Source organism: Erythrolamprus reginae, chromosome 2, assembly GCF_031021105.1.
Source record: "Erythrolamprus reginae isolate rEryReg1 chromosome 2, rEryReg1.hap1, whole genome shotgun sequence".
Lineage (NCBI taxonomy): Eukaryota > Metazoa > Chordata > Lepidosauria > Squamata > Dipsadidae > Erythrolamprus > Erythrolamprus reginae.
In genome coordinates this window covers 36,672,339-36,692,569 of record NC_091951.1, presented here as the reverse complement: position 1 = coordinate 36,692,569, position 20,231 = coordinate 36,672,339, and the positions used below count along the sequence as shown (strand labels likewise).

General features: G+C 44.8%; 1 protein-coding gene across 2 annotated transcripts in view; it reads right to left on the bottom strand.

The window, feature by feature from the left end:
• ABHD16A (abhydrolase domain containing 16A, phospholipase) overlaps window positions 1-14,242 on the bottom strand; it is a 48,285-nt gene extending 34,043 nt beyond the window's left edge. Inside the window, exons 1-3 of one of the 2 annotated variants that reach the window (XM_070737803.1) lie at window positions 13,982-14,242; window positions 5,703-5,759; window positions 3,479-3,545 (exon numbers count right to left, since the gene is read on the bottom strand). In XM_070737803.1, the coding sequence (XP_070593904.1) occupies window positions 3,479-3,545; window positions 5,703-5,759; window positions 13,982-14,113 (256 nt within the window). In that variant the 5' untranslated portion in view covers window positions 14,114-14,242. The remainder of the gene's footprint in view (window positions 1-3,478; window positions 3,546-5,702; window positions 5,760-13,981) is intronic. The other variant, XM_070737804.1, reaches the window with a different exon arrangement.
• Between the last annotated feature and the right edge of the window lie 5,989 nt (window positions 14,243-20,231).

Below are 20,231 nucleotides of genomic sequence, written 5' to 3'. Positions count from 1 at the left end.
CCTTTTTGAAGACATTTTCATTCACCCACCATTCTGTCAGAGCTGAAGAAGCTTCTTGAATGAGAAGGGAAATGTCTTCAAAAGAAAAAACAAAACAAGAAAATCCAGTTGCCTCCTGAAAAAGCACTTTTGGGACAACCGTGATTTGAATGACTTAGAATCTCTATAGACTTCGAGTTATCAGCCCTTCATTCAAAGCATCCTCTAATCCAGCCCATCCCAGGCCATGATGATGCAATCCTCTCCTGCCTTCCACTGATTGGTGGCAGTGGCCCAAGGTATCCTGCACAGGGATTGAGCAAGTGACTTTTGGGAGCATATACCGTATTTTTCAGAGTATAAAACACCCCCCCCCCCTTGAAAGAGGCTGAAAATTTGTGTGAGTCTTTTTGTTTTTAATAAAATTTTTATTAGATTTACTTACATTTAAAAACAACATAGAAAAAGAAAATAAAACACAAACTTTACAAACAATACAACTAACATCACAAAAAAAACCCCAAACACGACTGCTGTCTATAGCGACAGCTAAACTATAATCCCTTATTTCCATTGATTTTAAAGTTATTCTAAGTTAATCAACTACATCCTGTCTAATTCTGCACATTCAAAGATTTTTTAAATTATTATGTTATAAAAAAAAATATGGGTGAGTCTTATACGCCGCATGTAGCTTTTTCCGAAGCTTTTCCCCCCCAGCTCTAACAAAGTGCTAATGATCTTCCCCTTTTTCACTGCTAATCACTTGGAAGAATGTTTTATTTATTTATTTATTAGATTTGTATGCCGCCCCTCTCCGTAGACTCGGGGTGGCTCACAGCAACAACAAAACAATGTACAACAAATCTAATAATTTAAAAAACACTAAAAACCCCATTATAAAAAGCAAACATACACACCACCATACCATGCATAAGCTGTATAGGCCCGGGGGAGATGTTTCCATTCCCCCATGCCTGACGGCAGAGATGGGTTTTAAGGAGTTTGCGAAAGGCAAGGAGGGTGGGGGAAGTTCTAATCTCTGGGGGGGGGAGCTGATTCCAGAGGGTCGGGGCCGCCACAGAGAAGGCTCTTTCCCTGGGTCCTGCCAAACGACATTGTTTAGTCGACGGGACCCGGAGAAGGCCAACTCTGTGGGACCTAACTGGTCGCTGGGATTTGTGCGGCGGAAGGCGGTCCCGGAGATATTCTGGTCCGATGCCATGAAGGGCTTTATAGGTCATAACCAACACTTTGAATTGTGACCGGAAACTGATCGGCAACCAATGCAGACTGCGGAGTGTTGGTGTAACATGGGCATACCTGGGGAAGCCCCTGATTGCTTTTGCAGCTGCATTCTCCTATTTTCCTCCCCCCAAACTAAGGTGTATCTTATGCTCTGAAAAATATGGTACATAATCCTCAAGTTGCAACCTTTTATTTCTTGTCCTTTTAAAGTTACCATTTTTTCCCACACTTATAACCACTGCAGCATTCCATGATCACGTGATCAAAATTTGGGCACTTGACAAACTGGATTATATTTATGACGGGCTGCAGTGTCCCCAGGACAAGCGATCGTCTTTTGTGATATTTTGACAAGCAAACTCAATGGGGAAGAGCCAGATTCAGTTAGCACTTAAGACTTACTGAATAGATCGCTTCACAGTGCTTTTACAGCCCTCTCTAAGCGGTTTACAGAGTTGGCATATTTCCCCCAAACAATCTGGGGTCCTCGTTTTACTGACCTCGGAAGGATGGAAGGTTGAGTTCAACCTTGAGCCTGGTGAAATTCGACCTGCCAAATTGCAGCTGGTCAGCAGTCAGCAGAAGAAGCCTGTGGTACTTCACTCTAACCACTTTGCCAGCACGGCTCTTAAGAACCATGTTGCTAACTTAACAACTTCAACTTGTTCGGAAACTTCAGATCGTGCAGAATGCAGATGCGAGAGCAATCATGGGCTTCCCTAAATATGCCCATGTTACACCAACACTCCGCAGTCTGCATTGGTTGCTGATCAGTTTCCGGTCACAATTCAAAGTGTTGGTTATGACCTATAAAGCCCTTCATGGCATCGGACCAGAATATCTCCGGGACCGCCTTCTGCCGCATGAATCCAAGCGACCAGTTAGGTCCCACAGAGTTGGCCTTCTCCGGGTCCCATCGACTAAACAATGTCATTTGGCGGGACCAGGAGAAGAGCCTTCTCTGTGGCGGCCCCAACCCTCTGGAATCAGCTTCCCCCAGAGATCAGAATTGCCCCCACCCTCCTTGCTTTTCGTAAGCTCCTTAAAACCCACCTCTGTCGTCAGGCATGGGGGAACTGAGATACTCCTTTCCCCCTAGGCCTATACAATTTATGCATGGTATGTTTGTGTGTATGCTCGGTTTTAATAAGGGTTTTTAGTTATTTTAACATTAGATTTGTCATACGCTGTTTTATTATTTTTGTTAGCCGCCCTGAGTCTACGGAAAGGGGCGGCATACAAATCTAATAAATAAAATAAATAATAAAATAAAATAAACTTAGAAACACAGAATACTGACGGCAGAAAAAGACCTCATGGTCCATCTAGTCTGCCCTTACACTATTTCCTGTATTTTATCTTAGGATGGATATATGTTTATCCCAGGCATGTTTAAATTCAATTACTGTGGATTTACCAGCCACGTCTACTGGAAGTTTGTTCTAAGGATCTACTACTCTTTCAGTAAAATAATATTTTCTCACATTGCTTCTAATCTTTCCCCCAACTAACCTCAGATTGTGCCCCCTTGTTCTTGGTTCACTTTCCTATTAAAAACACTTCCCTCCTGAACCTTATTTAACCTTTTAACATATTTAAATGTTTCGATCATGCCCCCCCCATTCCCTTCTGTCCTCCAGACTATATAGATCAAGTTCATTAAGTCTTTCCTGATAAGTTTTATGCTTAAGACCTTCCATCATTTTTGTAGCCCGTCTTTGGATCCATTCAATCTTCTTGTAGATGAGGTCTCCAGAACTGAACACAGTATTCCAAACGTGGTCTCACCAGCGCTCTATACAGCGGGATCACAATCTCCCTCTTCCTGCTTGTTATACCTCTAGCTATGCAGCCAAGCATTCTACTTGCTTTCCCTACTACCTGACCCAATTCAACTTCAACGGACTGCAGAGATTCACTTAACCGCTGTGGCCGGGAAGGGCGTAAAATGGGGCAAAACTCAAGTTAACCAACGTCTGGCTTAGCAACAGAGGTTTGGGGCTCAATTTGTGGTTGTTAAGTTGAGGACTACCTGTATACGTGGTTGTAAGGTTGTGTGTGCCTCCCGGCACCATTTCCAAGTCCAACAGAGCATCCCCCTGATTTGGTGACCTGCATTTGGCCACCAGAGGTGGTAACTTGACCTCTCCTGAAGGCGACCAGAGCACGCAAACGATAGCCGTCCTACAACTACGGAGCAGAGAGGCAGCCTCTAACACCCAAAGATTCACACAGGACTAGCAGCCCATACCTTTTCTGTACAGGTAAAACACAGCGAGCGGGGAGGAGTAATAGGAAATGGACCACAGCACGGAAGCCTGCAGGGATAGAGCAAAGGGAAGGGGGGTGAGTTACACAGAGAACCAACGTTTCCAAGAATCTTTGCAAAGCCAGGGGTGATGTGTTTGTGTGCCCCGAGAGAGGAGCTGGGTGAAAAGCAGCAGAAAAGAGAGCTCAGAAGGTTACGGATAGCGGAACGGTTGAAGCCAACAGGGAACCGAGTCTGCTCAGAGAAGGGGTGTAAACATAGCTACTCCTGAAAAACCACGGGGGACTGTAATTGGAGTAAACATGCTTTCATCGTGCTCCTAATGAGCTCTTGCTTCTCTCAACAGCTTCCCTAAAGCAGGCAATAGTCCAAGTGAGGGAAAGGCAGAATCAGAGGGGGGTTGCTCCCGATTCAGACCGCTTCTATAGAACTGGTAGCGGGAATTCTCCCCCCCTCCCCCAAGTGATCGCCCCTAAACCGGCTCTAATGGCTCTTGATTTTGGCTTCTGCACATGCACAGAAGCTGTTTTTGGCTTCTGCGCATGAGTAGAAACCGGGGTTTTGGCAACGCGCGCGCAGCCAGCGGTGCTGGAGGAAGCGAACCAGTGGCGAGGCAAGTTAGAACCCAACCCTGGGTAGATTCCTGCCTTCTCTGGAATGGATGTCAGCTCTCCTTCACACACGCACACACACACGGCAGGATAAAGCGGCAGGACTCAATGCAATTCCTGTTTCATAATAGAAGATCTCCTCAGTGATGGCCCGCACTTATCTTTTCCTACCAGATTGGTCCTGGAGGCTGGCGCACGCGTGCGGGGGTGGTGGCAGGCCTGTGCAAGAAATTGGCAAAAATCGCTGAAATCTCACACAAGGACACTCGCACGCATGAGATTTTGGCGATTTTCACCAATTTCTTTGCTTCTGCACAAGCACGGAAGCAAAGAAAGGGCATGCACAGGGGAGACACACAGATGCCCACGCATTGCCATTTCCGTGACCGTTCCGATCCTCTTTTGTGACATTGCTTCTGCCGGCAAAAATGGAGCTTGGGAGGGCCGCATGCAGTCCTCCAGAGCTCCGTTTTCGCTGGCAAAGGGTTGCAGGAGGCCATGGCAGCCCAAAATGGAGTTTGGGAGCCTGTTTTCATTGGCAGAGTGCTCGGCCAACCACAAGTGTCCCTGACATGAGTGACATCAAGCTGGCTACGCCCACCCAGGCTACACCCACCCTGGTCCCTGAGGTAAATTACAACCATGATGAGGCCCTCAATGAAACTGAGCTCGACACTCCTGATTTAAGATATCCTTCTCTGATATATTCTACAGGTAGTCCTGGACTTACAACTATGCACTCACTCAGTGACCGAACAAAGATACAACGACACTAAAACAAAGAGATTTATGACCGTTTTTCACACTTACGTCCATTGCAGCAGCACCATGGTTACGGGATCAAAATTCAGACGCTTGGAAACTGGCATGTATTTATGACGGCTGCAGTGCCCCAAGGTCACATGATCCTCTTTTGTGACATTTTGACGAACAAAATCAACGGGGAAGCCAGATTCACTTAACAACTGTTGTTACTAACTTAATAACGGCAGTGATTTGCTTTAACAACGGTTGGCAAGAAAAGTTAGTAAAATGGGACAAAACTCACTGAAAAATTGTCTTGTTTAGCAGTGGAAAATTTAGGTTAAATTGTGGCCATAAGTCAAGGACTATCTGTATTATTATACAGGGGAAAAAAGAACTTGGAGAAAACAGGGAAATACACTGCTCAAAAAAAATAAAGGGAATACTTAAACAACACAATATAACTCCAAGTAAATCAAACTTCTGTGAAATCAAACTGTCCACTTAGGAAGCAACACTGATTGGCAATCAATTTCACATGCTGTTGTGCACATTCAACTTTGTACAGAACAATGTATTCAATGAGAATATTTCATTCATTCAGATCTGGGATTTATTTTATTTATTTATTTATTATTTAGATTTGTATGCCGCCCCTCTCCGCAGACTGGGTTATTTGAGTGTTTCCTTTATTTTTTTGAGCAGTATAGTTACAACAAAATGCTTTTTTCTTCTCTGAGGAGGATCAGTGACCTGCCCAAGCACAAACGTGTACAAATCACTCTAAGATTGTGAGGTTGTTATTTTCCTCTTTCTGTCTCTCCCCAAAATGAAATGGAGAAGATACTCACCAGTGCAAGGATGCTGTCTGCATGTTTTTCAAGTGTCCGCGGCTGGTAATATGATTCCTGTTGAAAGAAACAAGACGTTTGTTGAGCTTGAATTTCAAGCTACCAACCATCCATCAACTTTATAGTGAAGAGCCGTGGTGGCGCAGTGGTTAGAACACAGTACTGCAGGCTACTTCTGCTGCCTGCCGACTGCCTGCAATTTGGCAGTTCAAATCTCACCAGGCTCAAGGTTGACTCAGCCTTCCATCCTTGCGAGATGGGTAAAATGAGGACCCAGGTTGTTTGGGGGAAAATGATGACTATGTAAACCACTTAGAGAGGGCTGTAAAATGGTATTTAAATTGAAGTACTATTGATACATGACGTGCAGCAAGATGACTGGTTCTTAATTTTATATTTCTGAGGCTGACCTGGACATGGACTAAGGTCTACTCTCTGAAAAACCAATGAAACATGGTAATATATGGGGAAGGGGAAATAGCTATGGAGTTCTATGAGCCACAGTCCGGGGTTAATCATATCCACCAACACAAGCCTGGTCTGCATTACTATGGAACTGGTTTTCCCAATCGCTGGAAGTCGATTAAAACACCCAAAAGTCAGTAATACTACAAATCTACCTGAGATCTACCTTTAATTCAAATCCAACTTCTGCCCAGTTCTATGCGACTTATGTCTCTTGTTTTATATTTCTGTTTATATGCTCCAGCACTACCAATCCCCATTTTTTCTGACTCCTAGGAAATCCCCAGATTAAGATCAGACCAACACATATTTTGCATCCTAAAATCTCCAATATCTAAAAAGACCACAAGTGAGCAACAAATGAGCTTTTCACTTCATCCTCTGTGACACTGGTAGATCACCAGATTTTGCAACCCTCAGAAGCAAAAAAGAAAGCTACAAATGAAAAAAATGGTTCCTATTAAATTGGAGGGAAAAAGAATCAACTGTTCCCATTTTAACCAAGCAGCGGTAATCTGGGGTTCACACATCTTATTCATTTTAGGATCAAAGCCCGCCTGCTAATATATAAAGCTGGCTCCTGGCACTTTACAACTCTTTCTAAAGCCCTTTGTAATCCACACACAAGTCACTGTCTGTCTGAATGACAGTAGCATAAGGTGATCCTGGCAGATGAGCAAGAATTCCTTGCGCAAGCGTCAAAAGGTTTGCAAAGCATTATTTCTGAAATTATGTGCAGTAATCTCAAGCATTTTGCCCTTTGTTCCCTGGAGGTGGGCCCCCCCCCGAAATAAATAAATACGAGTATGTATTTTAGACTTCCCCTGCAAAACTCATTTTTACCTATCTTGCATGTATCTATCATCCTGTTGAACAATATTGACTCTGCCTTCCATCCTTCCGAGGTGGGTAAAATGAGGACCCGGATTGTGGGGGCAATATGCTGGCTCTGTTAAAAAGTGCTAGTGCTAACATGTTGTAAGCCGTCCTGAGTCTAAGGAGAAGAGCGGCATAAAAATTGAATGAATGAATGAATGAATGAATGTATGAATGAATGAATAAATAAATAAATAAATACAGTATGTTACTTGCACAAGATCATTTAGACCAAGGGTTTCATACTCAAGGCCCGGGGGCCAGATCTGGCCCACAGGGTCGCCCTGGAAACAGTGAAGGACTAGTCCCAAGCTCCATTTTCAATGTCAGAGGGTTCCGGAAGGCCTTCGCAGCTGAAAATGGAGCTCGCGAGGGCCACGGGTGGCACTCCCAAGCTGCGTTTTCCCTGGCAGAAGGTTGCAGGAGGCCGTCACAGCCGAAAACGAAGACCGTGAGCCTGTTTTTGCTGCCAGAGCATTTGGGCCACAACAGGCACCCCGACCCAAGTGACCTCGAGCTGGCTATATTCACCCTGGCCACGCCCACTCTGTCCCCCCCAAGGTCAAACACGACCGTAATGTGGCCCTCAATGAAATCGAGTTTGACACCCCTGATTTAGATGGTATTTTTCCAAAGGTGGAAAGAGACCCACTGGTGACGTGAAGATGGCATCACAGATACAATTCTGTCTTTGCAGATCCATTTGTGCTGCCATCTTTTTTTTTTTTTTTTGGAATTTTCAGTGATTTTTTTTTTATATTTGAATGGCTTCTCTTAGTCCTCTGCTTTGAAAAAAGCCCTCCTGCCAGTCCTGGGTTTATTTCTTTTCCCGAAGCACAGCTGAGCAGCTCCTCAGCTGTATTTTGGGCTGAACCTACCTTCTGAGCATGCACAGAAGTAAATTTGCATGAGGGGACATTTATATGCCGCCCCGAGTCCACAGAGAGGGGCGGCATATAAGTCCAATTAATAAATGTGTGCACAAGCGAAGCGTGAGTGTGCAAAATGTCACGATGCCAACCGGTGGCAAAGGTAAGTGGAACTCACCCCTGTATTTTTCCAACCTCTTGGTGCAGTGGGTATATAACTTTAGGAGCCGGGGTGGCACAGTGGTTAGAGTGCAGCACTGCAGGCTACTTCAGCTAACTGCTAGCTGTAGTTGAGCACTTCAAATCTCACCACCGGCTCAAGGTTGAATCAGCCTTCCATCCTTCCAAGGTGGGTAAAATGAGGACCCAAATTGCTGGGGGCAATATGCTGATTCTGTAAAACTACTTAGAGAGGTTCTGAAAAAAGCATACCCCATCTACTTTACACCTCACAAATAAAATACATGAATGTGCAGAACTAACAAAAATGACCTATGAACTGCAAGACAGAGACACATCAGACTTCTACCCAGCCTGGGATCGTTGGTATAATTGGCTGAAACATTACAAATATTCCAAATAAAAATTAATTAAAACTGACAAGTTCTCTTTCACCTTTCTTAGAAATATTCTAAAAGAGACAAATCTGAAATATTATATACAAGAGAAACTGCGAACCTATTGATAGATGGCTATCCAAATTTTTTTAGGAACATTATAAACTAAAACGGCTAGAAATAATCTGAACTAAATCTTTAAAGTTGCAACTTAGCGGTCAACAATATAGTTGACAAATCAATAGTAAAGATCTTTGGATGGTATCATTACAATTCTATAGAGTTTAAATTTGACTATATAAGTTCCAAATACAGTGGTACCTCAAGATACGAACCCCTCGTCTTACGAACAACTCGTGATACGAACCCGGGGTTCAGAAAAAATTTGCCTCTTCTTACGAACTTTTTTCGTAACTCGAACAAAGTTCGTAAGAAGAAGCAAAATTTTTCTGAACCCCGGGTTCGGTTCGGGAGGTTGCTGGGAAGCCCCCCAGCCCGGCTGTCACCTTTTAAAACAGCCGCGCGGCTTCCCAGCTGTCTCCCGAAGCCGAACGCGGAAGTTCAGCAAAGGTTCGGGGTTCGGGGGGGGGTGCTGGGAAGCCCCCCAGGCCGACTGTCACCTTTTACAACAGCCGCGCGGCTTCCCAGCTGTCTCCCGAAGCCGAACGCCAAACCCGAACTTCCGCGTTCGGCATTCGGAGACAGCTGGGAAGCCGCACGGCTGTTTTAAAAGGTGACAGCCGGGTGGCGGGGCTTCCCAGAAGCCTCCCGAACGCCGGTTCGTAACTCGAACAAAGTTCGTAAGAAGAAGCAAAATTTTTCTGAACCCCGGGTTCGGTTCGGGAGGTTGCTGGGAAGCCCCCCAGCCCGGCTGTCACCTTTTAAAACAGCCGCGCGGCTTCCCAGCTGTCTCCCGAAGCCGAACGCGGAAGTTCAGCAAAGGTTCGGGGTTCGGGGGGGGTGCTGGGAAGCCCCCCAGGCCGACTGTCACCTTTTACAACAGCCGCGCGGCTTCCCAGCTGTCTCCCGAAGCCGAACGCCAAACCCGAACTTCCGCGTTCGGCATTCGGAGACAGCTGGGAAGCCGCACGGCTGTTTTAAAATGTCACAGCCGGCCTGGGGGGCTTCCCAGCACCCCCCTGAACCCCAAACTTTTGCCGAACTTCCGGGTTTGGGGTTCGGGGGGGTGCTGGGAAGCCCCGCAGGCTGGCTGTGACATTTTAAAACAGCCGCACGGCTTCCCAGCTGTCTCTGAGCGCCGAACGCGGAAGTTCGGGTTTGGCGTTCGGCTTCGGGAGACAACTGGGAAGCCGCGCGGCTGTTTTAAAATGTCACAGCCGGCCTGGGGGGCTTCCCAGTACCCCCCCAAACCCCGAACTTTTGCCGAACTTCCGGGTTCGGGGGGGGGTGCTGGGAAGCCCCCCAGGCCGGCTGTGACCTTTTAAAACAGCCGTGCGGCTTCCCAGCTGTCTCCGAACGCCGAAGTTCGGGTTTGGCATTTGGCGTTCGGAGACACCTGGGAAGCCGCGCGGCTGTTTTAAAAGGTCACAGCTGGCCTGGGGGGCTTCCCAGCACCCCCCCCAACCCCGAAGTTCGGCAAAGGTTCGGGGTTCGGGGGGGTGCTGGGAAGCCCCCCAGGCTGGCTGTCACCTTTTACAACAGCCGCGCGGCTTCCCAGCTGTCTCCCGAAGCCGAACGCCAAACTCGAACTTCCGCGTTCGGCGTTCGGACACAGCTGGGAAGCCGCGCGGCTGTTTTAAAAGGTGACAGCCGGCCTGGGGGGCTGCCCAGCTCCCCCCGAACCCCGAACCTTTGCCGAACTTCCGGGTTCGGGGTTCGGGGGGGTGCTGGGAAGCCCCCCAGGCCGGCTGTCACCTTTTAAAACAGCCGCGCGGCTTCCCAGCAGTCGCCGAACGCCGTTTTTTTGCGGGTTTTTTTTTTTGGTTGCACGGATTAATTGACTTTACATTGTTTCCTATGGGAAACAATGTTTCGTCTTACGAACCTCCTCCTTGCACCAATTAAGTTCGTATCATGAGGTATTACTGTATATGCAAAATAAGAATGAAAATGTAAATTATGTTAATCTCAACTTCTATATGTTATCCCTACTTAGTGATAAATTAACATATATCAATTCCATATATATCCATGAAAATCACTTTTTATAGTCATAGCATTAATTTTTTACTTTTGTGATGTGTACCACCTAGTTTACATTTTGGAAATGCTCATTTAAATGTTTTATTATGTCTTATGTGTTATGTTTGTTGGTTTTCTTCTTTATAATCAATAAAATTATTTTTTTTTTAAAAGCACTATGAAGCGGTATATAATTTGAATTTTAATAGATTTATAAGCCGCCCAATTCCTGACAGACTCTGGGTAGCGTACAACGATAAAACGACATATAACAATTTAGAACACCAAATACAAAAAACATTCATCACTTCTAGGCCGGATCAGAGTGATGTAACTCACTAAATCTAAATGCCAAGTCTAAATGCTATTGCTAACATCCAGAATTCCCATACATTTTGGGTTGGAAATCTGGGACATTTAAGACCCAGAAGCTCTGGGAAGGAAACTACCGTAGAAAAAAATATTTCCAACTTTCTAAATCAGCGTTTCCCAACCGGTGTTCCGCGGCACACTGGTGTGCCGCGAGACATGGCCAGGTGTGCCGCCAAGCTTCAGCTGGGCGGGGCGCTGCCGGTACTTCCGTCCTGGGGCTCCCGCTCGCAGCTGTCTCCTGCTCGATGCCGCGGTTTTCGGCGCTCTCCTGCTGGGCCCCAAAGAAGGAAGGCAGGCAGAAGGAGAGCTCCATTCTTCGCACCTTTTTCCCGCCTTCTTTCTTTGGGGCCCAGCAGGAGAGCGCCGAAAACCGCGGCATCGAGCAGGAGGCGGGGGACAGCTGCGAGCGGGAGCCCCAGGACGGAAGTACCGGCAGCGCCCCGCCCAGCTGGAGCTCCTCTTTCGTCGACGGCAAGTGTCCGATGGGAGCGGGGGGGGGGGGTGTGCAGCGGCCGCAGGCAGTCGGGGGAGATGGCGGCGGCGAGAGGGATCGCTCGCTCGCTCTCTCTCAGCTGACTGCAAGTGGGAGCCCTGACGGTGGCGGTTGGACGTTCTGCTGGACGTCGTACATGCTGGCGCTGCGTGCCTGGCATATACGGTGTCCAGCACCACGTCCAGCTGCCGCCGTCAGGGCTCCCGCTTGCAGTCAGCTGAGAGAGAGAGAGAAAGAGAGACATATAAGAGGCAGAGAGAGAGAGAAAGAGAGACATAGCAAGAGAGGCAGAGAAAGAGAGACAGAGCAAGAAAGAGAGACAGCAAGAGAGGCAGAGAAAGAGAGATAGAGAAAGAGAGAGAGAAAGAGAGACATAGCAAGAGAGGCAGAGAGAGAGAAAAAGAAAGAGAGACATAGCAAGAGAAAAAGAGAGACTTAGCAAGAGAGGCACAGAGAGAGAGAGAAAGAGAAAGAAAGAGAGACATAGCAAGAGAGACAGAGAAAGAGAGATAGCAAGAGAGGCAAAGAGAAAGAAAGAGACATATAGCAAGACAGTGAAAGAGAGAGAGAGAGCAAGAGAGAGAGAAAAAAGCAAGAAAGAGATAGCAAGAGAGACAGAGAGAAAGAGCAAGGGAGAGAGAAAGACATAGAGGAAGGGAAGGAGGGAGAGAGAGAGAAAGAGAGCAAAAAAGAGAGGAAGAAAGAAAGAAAGAGGGATGGAGAGAGAGAATGAAGGGAAGGAAGGAAAAGAGAGAAAGAGGGAGAAATAGAGCGAAAGGGAGGAAGAGAGAGGGGTTTTTTGTCCAAACTTTTCTTTAGCCCCCCCCCCCCCCTTTCAGTGTTCCCCAGGATTTTGAAAATACGAATAATGTGCCGCGGCTCAAAAAAGGTTGGGAAACACTGTTCTAAATCATATCCCTTCTCTCTTACAAGCGTTCCCTCCCCATCCATGTAATTATCAATGTAAAAAGGTAAAGCACAGGTCTTTTATTATTGTTATAAGATTGGTACCAGAGCTCAGGGGCTTACAAGGTCTTTGGAGAAAGCTCAATTGAACTTCTGACTCCAGGATATGGTTTTGGGAATATTTCCAGGAGGGTAATTTACTGTGTTCACTGGGGATATCTCCAGTAGTCTAAACCTGAAAGCTTGTTAAATACACCTGGGCTTTCCAATTGCTCAGTTCCCAATTTACAAATGTTTACCATAATCCTACAAGGAGAACTCTCCCTACCAGCCCACACATATATCTAGTGATCAGCAGCTCTTCAAAGCCTCAGAGGAGCCCCCCCCCCAATCTTATCATAAAATGATAGAAGGGAATGGGGTGGTGGTGTTTCTTCCTCATAAGCCACGCAACCCACCCACATTGTTGGGAGGGCCTTGGTCTTTATCTGAAGCCCTTTCCCCTTGTTCTCTCTCTCCCCTGCTCTGCCCAGCCTGACTTTGCTCTTCCTCAGTTTCCTCCACAGTCAAGGGAGCCACTCTCATTGACAGCTCTCACAGATTCAGACTCCAATGGTGGGTAATTACAATTCAAGTGGCATTTTTCAATGGCATGTCAGTTTCTTCAGAATACAACCTCCCAGGCAAATTACTGTATTTATTTATCTATTTAGAACATCTTCTACTAACCAATTCTGGGTGGCTCCCAATTAAAAGTTTAAACAACACACACTGTAAAACCAAATAAAAATGTTTCAAAAGAACAAAGAGCTGGCAGCAGGTCAGCCTTCTCATGTGCAAATTATCCCAAGCTTTACTGGGTTGCCAAGAGAAAACTCATTGCATTACCAGAAACAATTTGGTTGAGACTGTCAGGTTCCACATGTATGCCCTTGAAACAATGCTTAACAAAAGTTGCTTTATTTACACTTTGGTTCTTATAGGATCGCAAGCTGTTTTGAAGGCTCTGCAGAGAAAGACACAGAAAGCTTTAAAGCTGAAAGAAGATTCGTTTTCAGATGCAAAGCAGGCAGATATACTGCAGGATTAGTTTTTGCCATTGCAGTGCTGCTATATGTCAACCTGCAAATGCATCACTCATGCTAACATACATGCTAACATACTTACATACCATGCCATACCATACTATGCCATACATATGCACACACACCTTTCCTTTCAGGAAAAGACAGTTTTGCAAACAAACAAACAAACAAACAAACAAAACCGGATTTCTTAATCGCCTGCAAAAAATATGCTGTTTTTTAACCGGGCTATTCATTTTCTGGTTTGCATTTTTCTCTCTGGACCCTCAAATAAGGGGATTCTCCGACGTGAGTAGGTTCTCCCCTTAAACCAGATTGCAAGTGACACAATTCTTCAATGCCATGCTATCTTCATCAGATCCCTTTCTTGCAGGTTAGTGTCAACGAATGCCCCCCCCATCCGGGTTCAATAATGGTTTCGCCCATCTCCCACCCGCCTGCTCCCCAGCCTCTATAAAGGGTGACGTGGGCGATACCAAACATCTCAGGGGGGCTTCTAAAATAGCGGGCTTACCCAAGAAGGATCCAAGGAGGATTGGGTTCCATCGTCTGGTTCAGCCCTGAGTCGACGCGATCTGGTGGGGCTTCGTTCCCGGTAGACTCGGTACAACCGAGGCCCCAGCACGCAGCTCAATAGCTTCGCCATCTTGGGGAAGGACCTAAAGCCGGGTAGCGGAGCGGGGAAGTGGGTGGAGAAGCCAGGGAAAACTGTACTTCCGGGTTCTGTACGGAAAGGAAGAAAGGTCAAAAACCCTCTAGGCTGTTTTTCAAACTCAAAGTCAGCATCTGGTCCTCCCCCTTCAGGCGGTCAGGCAGGAGTACAGGAAGACCTACCGGTGGCACTTTATTTCAATGCAAAATCCGGTGCGGTTTTTTTGGACAGGAAAAAATAAAAAGATGAGTGTACAGTAGTAGGGCGTGGGAGGGGCACCAAACACTGAGAGCACATGCACCAAAGATAAATTCATTGTGTGTTCAATCACACTTGGCCAATTAAGCTATTCTATTCTATTCTATGCTATGCTATGCTATGCTATGCTATGCAATAGTAACATTGTAACAGGAAGATAATTACAGACGAGGCACTTGAGATAATGAACTTATAGAAAGAGGGAGCCAACTGTCAAGATGGCTCCATTCACAAGGAGAGCAAATTGTCAGCATTCCAAATAACATCCGAGAAATAAATCAGAGTCCAAACCCTGGGCATTCTTCCAAGTTCTAATTTATTGACAGAGCCATGTTGTTTGTTTGTTTGTTTATTTATTTTGATTTGATTTGATTTGATTTGATTATTTGATTTGATTTGAATGCCGCCCCTCTCAGAAGACTCGGGGCGGCTAACAACAATAAAAAAGACAATGTAACAAATCTAATATTAAAAAATAATCTAAAAATCCCAATTTAAGAGACGAATCATACAAACAAGCATACCATGTATAAATTCTATAAACCTAGGGGGAAGGGAAAAAAATTCAGTTCCCCCATGCCTGACGACACAGGTGGGTTTTAAGGAGCTTGCGAAAGGCAAGGAGGGTGGGGGCAACTCTGATATCTGGGGGGAGCTGGTTACAGAGGGTCGGTGCCGCCACAGAGAAGGCTCTTCTCCTGGGTCCCACCAAATGACATTGTTTAGTCGACGGGACCCGGAGAAGGCCAACTCTGTGGGACCTAACTGGCTGCTGGGATTCGTGCGGCAAAAGGTGGTCCTGGAGAACTGTAGTCAACCTGGTACTAACTTTTCCTACCCAGGTTATGATTCATCCTTCGTCCCCACACCCACAAGTTCATCACATGGAACACTCTGGTTCTCTCAACGTCCACAATCCTCCCCTCTACTTCCAGCTTGGGCTGAACAAAAGATGACCTTGAATCGCTGGAAATAATTTGTTGTGGCTAGTATCTTTCCTTCTCATGCAGTCGCCCTCCCCAATTTCCACAGTATTTTTCTACTTGTGGCAGGCCAAAGTCTCTAACTCAAAATGATGGCTTTGGGCTGACAGAAATACTACCAGCAGAAGTCCATTCAAGACAGCATATTTCGAAAACCCCTTACAGCAATTTTGACAGCTAACAAAGGCAGAGGGATAGGATTAGAGCAAGCAGCCCCTCACCCAAAAAATCTAACACAGGACATTAGCCATTAGCCACAATAAGAATTACTCAACACCCTTTCAGAACACAAAGCCCCAATTGCACAAATCCCAAACTTCAACTTTACAGAACCATATAAGAACCCTTCCACTCACCCAGTTGGTTGATCAGGTGTCCCAGAAACACATGCTCTTGGTGGTTCTGTTCATCCATAAACCAACTTTCTTTCATTTTATTCATGGCTTGGAACTGGAACTGGTTTTGTCTTCTAATACAAAACTTTTGCCAGACCCATCCTCGAATGCAGCTCATCCATTTGGAACCCATATTGCATCTCAGACATCAACACCATTGAAAATGTCCAAAGATACTTCACCAGAAGAGCCCTTCACTCCTCCACTCGAAACAGAATACCCTACGAGACTAGACTTTCAATCCTGGGCCTAGAAAGCCTAGAACTAAGATGCCTTAAACAAGATCTAAGTATTGCCCACAAGATCATATGCTGCAACGTCCTGCCTGTCGGCGACTACTTCAGTTTCAACCACAACAACACAAGAGCGCACAACAGATTTAAACTTAATATTAACCGCTCCAAACTTGACTGTAAAAAATATGACTTCAGTAACCGAGTTGTCGAAGCGTGGAACTCATTACCGGACTCCGTAGTGTCATCCCCAAACCCCCAACACTTTATCCTAGTTAGAGTATCCACGGTTGACCTATCCAGATTCCTAAGAGGTCACTAAGGGGCGAGTACAAGTGCACTAGTGTGCCTTCCGTCCCCTGTCCTATTGCTCTCCTATATCTCCTATACCTTTCTTCTATTCCTATATCTCTTCTTCTATTCTTTCATTGATATGTTCTATTACTATATCTTCTTTTCTATTCTTTCATAGATATATTTTACTATGAGTATCTCCTCTATAACCTTCATCATGTATTTTACCATGTGTATATATATATACAGTACATATACATATACATATACATATACATATACATACATACATACATACATACATACATACATACATACATATATATACACCCACTAAAACCCTCATGGTGTATTGAACAAAATAAATAAAAATAAATAAATAAATAAATAAATAAATACTGATGTCAAAATCTGAGATACCTTAAAAGTAATTGCCAATTCACAAGAACCTCTTTTACTACATTAGGACATGAGATTAGGTCAGTTGTTGATGTTGTTAATGGTAAAGTCATGTCTGATCCATCATGACTCCATGGACAATGTTCCTCCAGGCCTTCCTGTTCTCTACCATCCTCTGGAGTTCATTTAAGCTCGTGCCAACTACTTCAGTGACTCTATCCAGCCACCTCATTTTCTTTGTCATCCCCTTCTTCTTTTGCTCTCAATCTAGGCAAGTCTCCAGCACTGTGCATGCACTGCCATCTTGTTTTGGGAATTTGGGATTTTTTTCTTCTTTTTTTGGCATTGTGTGGCATGAACATATGGCGTGGGAGGAAGCGAAACAGCAGCGAGGTAAGTTAGAACCCACCCATTTCCACTCATGCCCTCATCACCTTGAGGTTCGACTACTGCAATGCTCTCTTACGTGGGGCTACCTTTGAAAAATGTTCAGAAACTTCAGATCATGCAGAATGCGGCCGCGAGAGCAATCATGGGCTTTCCCAGATATGTCCATGTCTCATCAACACTCCGCAGCCTGCACTGGCCGCCGATCAGTTTCCGGTCACAATTCAAAGTGTTGGTTATGACCTATAAAGCCCTACACGGCATCGGACCAGAATACCTCCGAGACCGCCTTCTGCCACATGAATCCCAGTGACTGATTAGGTCCCACAGATTTGTCCTTCTCCGGGTCCCGTCGACAAAAACAATGTCGTCTGGCGGGACCCAGGGGGAGAGCCGTCTCTGTGGCGGCCCCCGCTCTCTGGAATCAACTCCCCCCCCCCGGAGATTAGGACTGTCCCCACCATCCTTGCCTTCTAAAAACCCACCTATGTTGCCAGGCCTGGGGAAACTGACATTCCCCCAGCTGTTCCATTTTATGTATGGTTTGTTTGGATTGGATTATAAGGGTTTTTAAAATTGTTTTTAATATTGGATTTGTATCTCACATATTACTTGTGAGCCGCTCTGAGTCTTCGGAGAGGGGCGGCATACAAGTCTACTAAATAATAATAATAATAATAATAATAATAATAATAATAATAATAATAATAATATTCTGAAGCATAACACACCAGACATCGTGATCGTGGAGAAAAAGAAAGTATGGATCATCGACATTGCAATCCCAGGAGACAGCAGAATTGAGGAGAAGCAGCTAGAGAAATTAGTGAAATACGAAGATCTAAAAATCGAGCTGCAACGACTCTGGCATAAGCCAGTGAAAGTGGTCCCAGTGATACTTGGCACGCTGGGCGCAGTACCAAAGGATCTCAGTGGACATTTGAAAACCGTCGGAATTGACCAAATCTCCATCTGTCAATTGCAAAAGGCTGCTTTACTGGGATCGGCAAACATAATTCGCTGCTACATCACGCAGTCTTAGGTGTTTGGGAAGAGCCCGACTAGTGATGAAATACGAAATCCAGCATAGTGATCTTGTTTGCTGTGTTGTATTGACATAATAATAATAATAATAATAATAATAATAATAATAATAATAATGGTCACATGATCAATATTCAGACATTTGGCAACTGACTCATATTTAAAATGGCTGCCGTGTCCCAGGGTCATGTGATCCCCTTTTTACGACCTGACGAGCAAAGTCAATGGGGAAGCCAGATTCACTTAATGACCATATTTCAAACTTAACAACTGCAGGTATTCACGCAACAGCTGTGGTAAGGAAAGTCGAAAAATGGAGCAAAATTTATTTAACAAGTGTCTCGTTTAGAAACAGAACATTTGGACTCAATTGTGGTTGTAAGTCGAGGACTACCTGTATATCATATTTTAGCCAACAGGGCTCTTAAAAAAAACCCCACCCTCGGGCTCTTGTTGTTTGTTGTTTGACAAGAAAAGAAAATGGGGATTCCTCTCAACATCCTCCTGACTGTAAAAATAGAACAGTGAATCATGCATTCGAAACATATTTCACCATGTGTCAGTGACTAACAGGTTGATTTTCTTATATCATCAGTGTTTAGTCAGGACAAGGTATTTTGCCCAGTGAACTATAGAGTTCGGAATATCAGCTAGATATTCCACAGATAAAATTGAGAGAATGCTCCAGGGAGAAAGAAACCAATAGTTTTTTCACCTTTCTTTTTGACCTCCTAAAACTATCCTCGGCTAGTTCTCTCCGGCTAGCATGGAGAAGTAATAAAATATCTGTTGCTCCTTTGCTATCATTGGCAAGAGTCTGTTCTATCCTTTTGGAAGTAAATTAATATCACATATCAGTATTGATTGATTGACTGACTGACTGATAGATTCATTGATTGATTCATTGATTGATTCATTGATTGATTCATTCATTGATTCATTCATTTATAGAATTTAACAGAATAACAGAATTGGAAAGGATCTTGAAGTCTTCAAGTCCATCCCCCTCCTCAGTCAGGAGACCCTGCTCCATTCCAGACAAATGGTGGTCCAATCTTTTCTTAAAAACTTCTAGTGTGGGAGCACCCACAACTTCTGGAGGCAGGTCATTCCATTGATTACCGTTCTGTCAGGAAATTTCTCCTTAGTTCTAGGTTGCTTCTCTCCTTGCTTATTTATTTTATTTTATTTTATTTTATTTTATTTTATTTTATTTTATTTATTCACTTGTCCAATACACAAATACATAGGAAGAAAATAAACATGAAGTAATATATATAAGGATAAAAGTGAAAAAAGAAGAGAAGATATATGAAAGGAAGAAAATATATGTGATATATGAGATAAAGGAAAGGCAATTGGACAGGGGACGAAAGGCACACCAGTGCACTTATGTACGCCCCTTACTGTCCTCTTAGGAACCTGGAGAGGTCAATCGTGGATAGTCTAAGGGAGATATGTTGGGGGTTAGGGTTTGACACAATTGAGTCCGGTAATGAGTTTCATGCTTCGACAACTCGATTGTTAAAGTCATATTTTTTACAGTCAAGTTTGGAGCGGTTCGTATTAAGTTTGAATCTGTTGCGTGCTGTTGTGTTGTTGCGGTCGAAGCTGAAGTAGTCATTGACCGGTAGGATGTTGCAGCACATGATCTTGTGGGCAATAATTAAATCGTGTTTTAGGCACCGTAGTTCTAGGCTTTCTAGACCCAGGATTGTTAGTCTATTTTCGTAGGATATTCTGTTTCGAGTGAAGGAATGAAGGGCTCTTCTGGTGAAATATCTTTGGACGTTTTCAAGGGTGTTAATGTCTGAGATGTGGTATGGGTTCCAGACAGATGAGATTAGTTTCCACCCACTGCTTCTTGTTCTATCCTCAGGTGTTTTGGAGAATAGTCTGACTCCTTCTTCTTTGTGGCAACTCCTGAGATATTGGAACACTGCTATCATGTCTCTCCTGGTCCTTGTTTTCAATTAAACTAGGCACGCCCAGTTTCTGCAACAGTTCTTCATATGTTTTAGCCTCCAGTCCCCTAATTATCTTTGTTGCTCTTCTCTGTACTTTTTCTAGAGTCTCAACATCCTTTTTACATCATGGCGAACAAAACTGGATGTGGTAT